The sequence below is a fragment of the Cannabis sativa genome, chromosome 5, assembly GCF_029168945.1.
Source record: "Cannabis sativa cultivar Pink pepper isolate KNU-18-1 chromosome 5, ASM2916894v1, whole genome shotgun sequence".
In the NCBI taxonomy this organism is placed as follows: domain Eukaryota; kingdom Viridiplantae; phylum Streptophyta; class Magnoliopsida; order Rosales; family Cannabaceae; genus Cannabis; species Cannabis sativa.
In genome coordinates, this window is record NC_083605.1 from 32199687 (window position 1) to 32209674 (window position 9988).

At 36.7% G+C, this 9988-nt stretch overlaps 1 protein-coding gene across 1 annotated transcript; it reads right to left on the minus strand.

Moving 5' to 3' along the window:
- Window positions 1–1327: 1327 nt before the first annotated feature.
- Window positions 1328–2533, minus strand: LOC133038273 (uncharacterized). Its single transcript, XM_061116366.1, has 4 exons — window positions 2196–2533; window positions 2078–2146; window positions 1743–1905; window positions 1328–1492 (listed from the first exon to the last, which is right to left on the minus strand). The coding sequence occupies exons 1-4, from the start codon at window positions 2531–2533 to the stop codon at window positions 1328–1330; spliced, it is 735 nt and encodes a 244-aa protein (XP_060972349.1).
- Between the last annotated feature and the right edge of the window lie 7455 nt (window positions 2534–9988).

Sequence of the window (9988 nt, forward strand, 5' to 3'; positions counted from 1 at the left end):
ACCCAAGAAAAGAGGTCCAAGTTGGCAGATCTGAGTCGTCTCCTTCGTTGGCGGTGTACCGTCTCTAATGGAGTCAAAATATTGGTCTTTCGTTTTGGACGTTAAAGCTTTGTTTTCTTACGTCAAAAACAATCCTTAGGGTCCCATGCACTCATACATAACCTTCCTTGATCCAAGAACAAGCTTAAACACGTTCGAATTCGTGTCCGTTTCAAGCCGCACCTTCGAAGCTTCAACAATGGTGAAACTCGAAACAGGGACCTCCGACCCTTATATCACGTTAGAAAGCTTCCTTAGGTCGTACATAAGTGCTCTCAAACCCCCACTTTCACCCAGGTCACAATCCACTTGAATAACGACAATTTTTCGGTATATCGTATACACCGTATACGTTCTCTATCTCATTCGTTCTCTATTTTGGTGTACGAAATCAAAACACAAAAACTTAATTTCTATCGTGTTTAAGCTCAAGAAAAAAGATCGCTTTGAACCAAATGATTCTTATTCCACAAATTTCGATCCTCTCAACCGTGCGTATATACACTTCATCGTATATGCAAAACAACAACAACAGCAACGATAATAATAATAATAATAATAATAATAATAATAATAATAATAATAATAATAATAATAATAATAATATAATAATAATGATAATTATTATAATAATAATAATAACAATATAATAATAATGATGTTAAATATACCCTTTAACACTATAATAATATTTACCAATATTATTATACTAAAAATAATAATCACAATTATTATTATACTATTATAAGTTAACATATATCATTATTATTATTATTCTCACACTAATAATAATATGTACCAAAATCAAACAAATCAGACAACAATTTAATATCCAGATATATATATATTTAGGGATATGATTTTGTCCCGTTATTGTACTTTCATGGATTGTAATCCGTGATGTACGGCATCCGTCAGATGAGGGAGTTATTTGATCTGACGGCTGAGATTGATCTAGGGGTAATTATGGTTAAAAAGTAGAAACGTACCCTGACACTCATTTAATGTACCCTGAGACCCATCTAATGTACCACGGAATACATTCCGTGAAAGTACATCACGGGACAAAATCATATCCCTATATATTTATTAGGCATTATGCACATGCCAATGAAATCAAATATTATATCATCACAAAAAAAAATCTCATACATATTTAAACATATAAATATGTAAAATAATAAAAATACTCTCAGCTTAAAAAATTACAAAAATACCCTTTCTGAGTTAGCGGATATTACAATTATCCCCCTCTAAAAGAAAATTTCGTCCCGAAATTTTACTCAAATTATTCTGGGTATTGTTCTCGCATATCAGACTCTAGCTCCCAAGTAGCTTCCTCAACCACACTGTTTCTCCATAGGACTTTCACCAAGGTAATTGTCTTATTTCTCAAAATTCTATCTTTTTGATCAAGAATCTTTACCGGGCGTTCATTATATGACAAGTCTTCCTGCAAACCCAGTGTTTCATAGCTCAAAACATGCGATAGGTCTGACACATATTTTCGGAGTTGAGACACATGAAATACATTGTGCCCCCCAATAATGATGGCGGTAAAGCTATTCTGTAAGCTACATTGCCTACTCTGTCCAATATCTGAAATGGACCAACATATCTGGGACTTAGTTTTCCTCTCTTGCCAAATCTCTTCACTGAGAGTCCTTTCGTGGTGTCACTCAAAGAAACACATGATCACCCACTTCGAACTCAATGTCTCTCCGCTTCAGGTCTGCATAAGATTTCTGTCTGCTCTGAGCTGTGATCATTCTAGCCCTGATCTTCTGAATAGCTTCGTTGGTGTGCTGAACTGCATCTGGCCCTAGGAGTTTGTTCTCTCCCAACTCATCCCAATGTAGTGGAGACCTGCATTTTCTTTCATACAACATCTCATAGGGTGCTACCCCGATAGTAGACTGATAGCTATTGTTGTAAGAAAATTCAATCAAAGGCCGGTATTTGCTCCATGATCCTTGGAAATCTATCACACATGCCCTTAACATATCTTCCAAGACCTGATTTGTTCTCTCAATCTGACCATCTGTCTCTGGATGATATGCAGTACTGAACTTCAATTTTGAGTTCCCATCGCTCTCTGTAAGCTTTCCTAAAAAGATGAAGTAAACCGAGCATCTCGATCACAAACAATAGAATACAGTGCCCCATGTAATCTCACAATCTCATTCACATAAAGTTCAGCAAATTGGTCCATGGTGTAAGTCATGTGTACTGGTAGAAAATGGGCAGATTTTGTATGCCTATCCACAACTACCCAAATGGCGTCATGCTGCTTTGTAGTCTTAGGTAACCCACTCACAAAATCCATGGAAATCTCTTCCCACTTCCATTCAGGGAGTTTCAGTGGCTGTAGTAATCCTGCTGGTCTTTGATGCTCTGCTTTAACTTGTTGACATGTTAAACATTTGGCCACAAATTCAACTACATCCTTTTTCATACCAGGCCACCAACACAATGCTTTCAGGTCATGGTACATTTTAGTGGTCCCGGGGTGAACTGAATAAGGTGTAGTATGAGCTTCTACCAATATCCCCTTCTTGAGCTCATCATTATCAGGCACATATATTCCTCCCTTGAATCGAATTAATTTCGTGTTTGATATTTCATAATCTTTGGCGTTACTTTTCAAAATTTCTTGCTTTAGCTCACTGAGCTTTTGATCTGTCGTCTGCCCCTCCTTAATTCTTTATAACAAGGTTGATTGTAGTGTGACCTTTGCAAGCTTCCCTGTGATACTCTATACCAGCTCATTCCATGTCTTCTAATAAATCCCTTGATACTCCTTGTAAAGTGGAAACTAGTCCTGGACCTCTACGGCTGAGTGCATCGGCTACCACATTGGCTTTACCAGAATGGTACATTATCTCGCAGTCGTAGTCTTTGACCAATTCGAACCACCTCCTCTGCCTCATGTTTAACTCCCTTTGGGTGAAAAAGTACTTTAAACTCTAATGACGCCAAATTTTTAGTGCAAAAACTACTGCGACTAACTCTAGGTCATGTGTCGGGTATCTCTGTTCGTATTCTTTTAATTACCTTGAAGTGTAAGCAATTACCTTCCCTTCTTGCATTAGAACACAACCCAACCCTTGTTTAGATGCATCACAATATACCGCAAATTGTCCCTCTTCTGTTGGTAAACTGAGGATTGGTGTCGAAATAAGTCTACCCTTTAACTCTTGGAAGCTTTGCTCACACTTGTCTGACCAAAAAAATTTTAGATTCTTCCTAGTTAATTCTGTTAAGGGTGTGGCTATTTTTGAGAACCCCTCAACAAACCTTCTGTAATAACCTGCTAAACCCAAAAAGCTTCGAACCTTTGAGGCGGTCTTTGGTCTAGGCCATTCTTTCACTGCAGCAACCTTGGCAGGATCTACTTTTATTCCTCCGTTAGTGACAATGTGGCCCAAAAACGCAACCTCGGACAACCAGTTTTCACATTTTTTGTACTTGGCATACAATTGATGTTCTCTCAGTCGCTGCAAGGTCAAGCGTAGGTGCTCCTTATGTTCCTCCTCTGTCTTAGAATAAATCAATATATCATCTATGAATACAATGACAAACTGATCTAGATATTCCTTGAAGACTTGGTTCATGAGGTCCATAAAAGCTGCTGGGGCATTTGTAAGCCAAATGACATAACCATGAACTCATAATGCCCGTATCTCGTTCTAAAGGCTGTCTTTGGTATGTCTTCATTTTTTATTCTTAGCTGATGATATCCTGAACGAAGATCAATCTTAGAAAACTCCTTTTTCCCTTGAAGCTGGTCAAACAGGTCGTCAATCCTTGGTAATGGGTACCGATTCTTTATAGTCACCTTGTTTAGTTCTCAGTAGTCTATGCACATTCTCATAGTATCGTCTTTCTTTTTAACAAATAGAACTGGTGCGCCCCACGGAGAGTAGCTAGGTCTGGTAAACCCTAACTTAAGCAATTCTTCCAACTGTATTTTTAGTTCTTTCAATTCAGATGGTGCCATTCTATATCGTGCGCGGGAAACTGGTGCTGTCCTGGGCACTAATTCTATCACAAACTCAATTTCTCTGTGTGGTGGTAACCCGGGTAACTCCTCTGGAAACACATCAAGGAACTCAGCGACTACCCGTGCTTCCTCCGGCTTTCTTTCAATTTTCTTGGTGTCATCAACCACATTAACTAGATGCCCTAAGCACCCAAGCTGCAAAAGTTGCCCAGCCTTCATTGCCAAAATAATAGGGGTGCGGGGTTTCTTTCCTACCCCTTGAACTCGAATGTCTCTCCATCTTCTTGTGTGAAAACAACTTTCTTTTGCTTGCAGTCAATTGATGCTCCATATTTGGTAAGAAAATCCATGCCCAAGATTACATCAAAATCAAATAAATCTAATACAATCAGGTTTACAAATAATTCCCTACCATCTATCCTAACAAGTATACACCTAAGCCAATTTCTAGAGATTACAACCTCCCCAGATGGTAACATGGTCCCAAACCCCACCGTAAATAATTCACTTGGTGCATTTATATGATTAACAATTGTGCAAGCAATAAAAGAATGAGTTGCACCAGAATCAAACAAAACTTTACAAGTGGTGTTGGCCATAGGAATCTAACCTGATACAACCGAAGGACTGGCCTCAGCTTCTGCTTGAGTGATGGCAAAAACTTTTGCTAGAAAATACTTGTCATCTTTCTTGGGTTTTTCTTTGTTCCCAGTCTGTCCCCACAGTGGGCAATTGCGTTTGATATGTCCTTCATTTCCACATTTGTAACATGCTTTTGCGCGACACTCGCCGAGATGACGTTTAGTACATTTAGGGCATTCTGGAATGTTTCACCCACTGTTGCCATTAAATCGTTGGTCGTTATCAGTTTTGTACCTCTTGTCTTGACTTGACTGCCCGAACTGGTCTCTTCCCCTTGTGGTCATTAGAATTGGCTCACCTTTCTTAGATTCTCTCCTGGCAGCATTTTCCTTCCAAATTTTGTTTTCACCCCACTCAATCGTAAGAGCCATTTCGACAACTTGGGCATAACTGAATTGACCCCTTGAAACAATTTCCACATCTCGAGCAACCATTGGTTTCAGGCCTTCCACAAATCGATGTGCTCGCACTCTATCAGTAGGTCCCAAATCTGGAGCGAATTTTGCCAATCTATCAAATTTTTGTGCATACTCTGTAACAGTACGGCTCCCTTGGAATAATCCAGTAAATTCATCGACCTTTGCTGCTAGAACTGCTGTGTTATAATATCTCTCATTAAAGACCCGTTTGAAATCATCCCAGTTCATGTTATCTAGATCCTTTGTTTGGTCCACTACCTCCCACACGATACGAGCATCTTTCCTCAGCATGTATGATGCACAGTTCACTCGGTCATTCCCATCGACCCTTAGCATCTACAAAATGCTTTCTATGCGATTCATCCACTCTTCAGCCACCACTGGGTGTATGCCTCCCTCAAACTCAGGTGGGTATTTTTTTCGAAATCTCTCAACTAACATCTCATGTCTAGACTCCGTAGCAGGATATACCACCGCAGCTGGTGGGTCTGTATTTTCTGGCTATGGCGGCCTTATTCAGACTGGCGGCTCTGGTTGACGTCTCAACTGACGAAGCTCTTCATCGCCTACGAATGATTCCTTCCAGTGCGACAAGGCGCTCTTCCCATCCCTGTGGTGCCTGAGGTGGCTCATTGATCCCTCCATCATCTTGGCCTCTATCTCGGGCTTGGCCTTGGCCTCGACCTCGACCTCGACCCAATCTGACTGACCTTCTAGGAGGCATTTCTAAACTCCTGAACCACACAATCCAAAACACATCAAGAAGGGTCATTTTGATCATCAATTTTATATGAAAAGAATATTAGACTTCCGCGTGCAGAAATTAAAGGCAACTTAATTATCAGTAATAACCACTTTTAGTACAGTCAGTTGAGCTCGTCTCATGACGGTGAACTTTACATGTTAGGGCTAACCACACTCTTTAGGACCGTGTTGCTCTGATACCATATTGTAACACCCCGATTTCCCGAGATGTCACATAGGATAGTCCGTATAAAACAATTTAATAAGATAAAGACAATAAAATACTTCTTTATTGAAAAATATCTAAGCATGAGATCTCACTGTTTAAAACAAAATACTTTTAGTACCGTAAACTTAAATAAGAACTTGTTAAATCAAAATAACAGTTCCACAATGTTTAACATTTAAAAACATTGAAAACAAAATATTGCACCAGCCCCCTAACATGCAGTCCACGCCTCGAGCTCTTCAATCTCACTGCTTAGCCTTACCCTTACCTGCACACAGAGTACCCGTAAGCTAACGCCCAGTAAGAAGAGCTATGTAGGACATAACCCTCCTAACTACATACTGTTGGGTTTTATGCACTAAATAAAACTCTGTTTCAATGTAATACAGATTATTCAATATCAATAAAGTAACAGAAGTAATTTTTCATTCATTTGTGTATGTTTTGGTTCACTTAATCAATTGCTTGTCTATTTGATTTATAAATTCATCCAAACCCCTTTCACATACTTGATCATGTTTACTGTGTTGTCAACACAGTGGAAAATAAACATGACTATGTGAATAAAGTATTCCTAGATTTATCAGAACACTGGGTTTTACTGATATGACAATCTACAACAGAGTTTACTTACATTTGGAGAAATGTTATGTTCTTTCCAGAACATAGGTTAAAGTAAAGCTCAGGTTGGATGCATGGAGTATGCATTGGAATGGACCGATATTGAACTTTGAATTAGATTTTTGAAACTTACCGTAAATATCTATTCAATTCAATATCATAAGTTGATCCTAGATCACATGATCGAAATCCTGATATGGTTAGGCTCAATTTCAAGAGTATTATTCGTGTTCTTTGATTTGTTAGTTAAGCCTAATCTTTAGTCTGGGCAATACATACATTTTGGGAACACGGTAGTGCGATTGAGTGAGAGCGCTAACATAAATATGGAATCTATAGCTTCTATCTGGCGAATAGTAAGCAAAGGGTGATTTCCTTCGAGCTTAACCAAACGAGATAAATGATTGAGTACTCATTTCACTTAGTTGAAATATCATTTATAAAGGGTTAAGTGTTTTAAGGATAAAATACATTGTAGGGTGTTATGGTAATTTAGTCCCTTTACAGTGTAAATCATCCATATAGAGGATCATTGATCACATTAGGATTATAACAATGGATAACTAATGATGTGTCTATATGGTGGAACATATAGAGCATTCTATATACTGAGAGTGCAATTCTGAGTTCTATGTGTGGATTCAACGAAGAATTAATAAGTCAGTGAATTTAAGTGGTAAATTCTAGATCTGCTTATTGGAAGCTCGGATATATAGACCCATGGTCCCCTCACTAGTTGAGATAATATTACTTGTAAGACTCATTTAATTGATTTTAATTAATCAATTAAAAATTCTCAATGTAGACTTGTCTATTTGAGAATTTATCACTTATTAAGGGAAAAACAGTAAATAGAAATTTTGAAGGGCATATTTATTAATTAGGAAACTTTAATTAGTTTCATTATTAATAAAATAAATGACAATATATTATCTGATAATTAATTTTAATTATTAAATAATTAGATTTGACATTTATGTGGTTGAACAAAGGAATTGGCAGTTTTTGACAAAACAGGAAACTATCAGTGTAGGAAAAGGAAAGTTGGAAAAGTGGCAAGCCTTGTTTCCACAATGCCTAGGCCGGCCACTTAGCTTCTCTTTTCCCTTTGATTTTTTCAATTCTAAATGTCAATCATAGCCCTGGGTGGTCTTCTATAAATAGAAGGCAAAGGCTTTAGAGTTGAACACAACTGTACAACCTTTTCACAATATTATTCTGACAGAATTTTCTCTCTGAAAATTCTCTCTGAGCCGCCACCCTCTCTCTCTCTCTTCCTTCACTGTTTCGAAATGTATAAGTGCTAGAGTAGTGCCCACACACATCAAGTAATACCTCAATCATAGTGAGGAAGGCTGTGTAGAATTCAGAAACAACAAAGAAGGACTATCGGGCTCAGATCTTGATTATACTCTGCTACAGAAAGGAATCAAGGGTTAGAGATCTGAGTGGGAGGAGACATATATTCCGCTGCAATCACTGTAAGATTTCTGACACTCTTATGTGTTTAATTTCCTATCGTTTTAGAAGTTCATATTTAGGTTGTTAAATCAACATACTTGTGAGTAGATCTAAGTTCCTGGTAAAATAACTTCCAACAACTGGCACCAGAGCCATGGTAATTGATTTGCTTGCAAGAAATTTGGACTTAAAACGATTTGCTTGTTTTTTAGATGGTATCATGTTGCTTTGAGTGTCATATTGATGTTTGATTGTTGTTTGTGAATTCTGGGAAAAATAGTTACTGTTCTGTCTCTGTAATTATTTTTATTGGATAGTTTGGAAAATTCTAAGCAATTTACTTTTTTACAGAACTCGATTTTGATTTAATTTGAATTAGTTATGAATTTTTGAAAATTGGCAAAATCGGGGTGATGAGCACCCTCATCACGCGCGCGGAATGGCTGCCAGCAGCCTTCCTGCGCCGTGATTTCTCGGCGTGCACCCCAGATACGCGCGCGGATGGGCATGCATGGCATGCCATCCGTACAGTTCATCCAATTTTTCAATTTTTTTGATTTTTCATGCTATTTCAAATCTAATTATCAGAAATAAATTAATTATATTTTTAAAAATTAATTTTAGATATTAGTGTAATTTGATTTTGAAAATAGGAAAAATCAAGTTTTGCTACCTTTTTTTTCTTATTTCCTTTAAAATGTGATTATTTTTTTTTTTAAAGGTCAGATATTAATTTTTTTTTTTTGGTAACTTGACCTTAATTAAAATAAGATCAAAATAATCATGATAATTTTAAAAGAGGAAATAAGGTATTTTTGTTAACTTTTAAATTTTGTTATTTTTTAATTAAATTAAATTGTAAAACAAGAAAAGGGTATGTATTTACCATTTTCTATTTAATTATTTAATTTATTAAATGACATGAAATTTAAAAAGGAAAGTTAGCAATTTAATTTTGAAATGACATTTAGGTTACCCAAAACCTAATTTTTCAAAATGGTAGGTTTAATTTTAATTTTATTTTCGAAATAAATGTCTAAAATTAAATAAATCCTACATCCAACTATCCAAATCTAACCTTGTTGCAGGAGTATGTGTTTTAGATTGTTTGTAAGTTTTCTAAAACCTATTATTGCTTGATCTAAATTGTCTTGGTTACCTTGATGATAGATCCTATGATCTAATTTTAACCAAAGGTTCAATTGATGATAGATCAAGTAAATAATTTGTAACAGGTAATTTTTACAAACTTCTTTCATCTGTGTATGACCTAGCAACATGATAGGATCCATCCAAATGTGTATGCCTGTGTGAGCCTATATGTTTAATTTCTATTATAGATACATATAGGTTGTTGTTGCTAAATAAAATATCATAACTGATAGATTTTATTTAGGCTCATTTAGTTGTGAGCCTATTCAATTAATAACAGTTATTCATTTTAAGGTTAAATTCCTCTCTTTTGGGCCTTGTGTGAGAGTTGGGAGCCTTAGAAGTGGGTACGACATACTGGACCCAGCCCCCCCTCACATGAACAACCCCAATTGTGAAGGCTCATTTGCCTGATTTGGATAATTGTGCTAGGTTAATTATATTAGTTTGACCTAATAAAAAAATTGATTAGCAACATAATTAATTTCATTCTTCCTTGAAATTAATTTAAGAAAAACATAGTTTGAATAGTTATATTCTGAATCATCCATATACTGAGAGTGCAATTCTGAGTTCTATGTGTGGTCACTTAGCCTTGTTTGGAAAAGTGGCAAGCCTTGTTTCCACAATGCCTAGGCCGGCCACTTAGCTTCTCTTTTCTCTTTGATTTTTTCAATT

Excerpts from the sequence above, each read along its gene's own strand:
- LOC133038273 (XM_061116366.1), bottom strand. The coding sequence starts at position 2,533 with ATGTACCATGACCTGAAAGCATTGTGTTGGTGGCCTGGTATGAAAAAG. Across the intron at positions 1,906-2,077 it reads ATATCATCCAGAGACAGATG|GTCTCCACTACATTGGGATG; the intron begins GTCAGATTGAGA and ends AAGAAAATGCAG. Across the intron at positions 1,493-1,742 it reads GGAGAGACATTGAGTTCGAA|GAAGACTTGTCATATAATGA; the intron begins GTGGGTGATCAT and ends CTGGGTTTGCAG.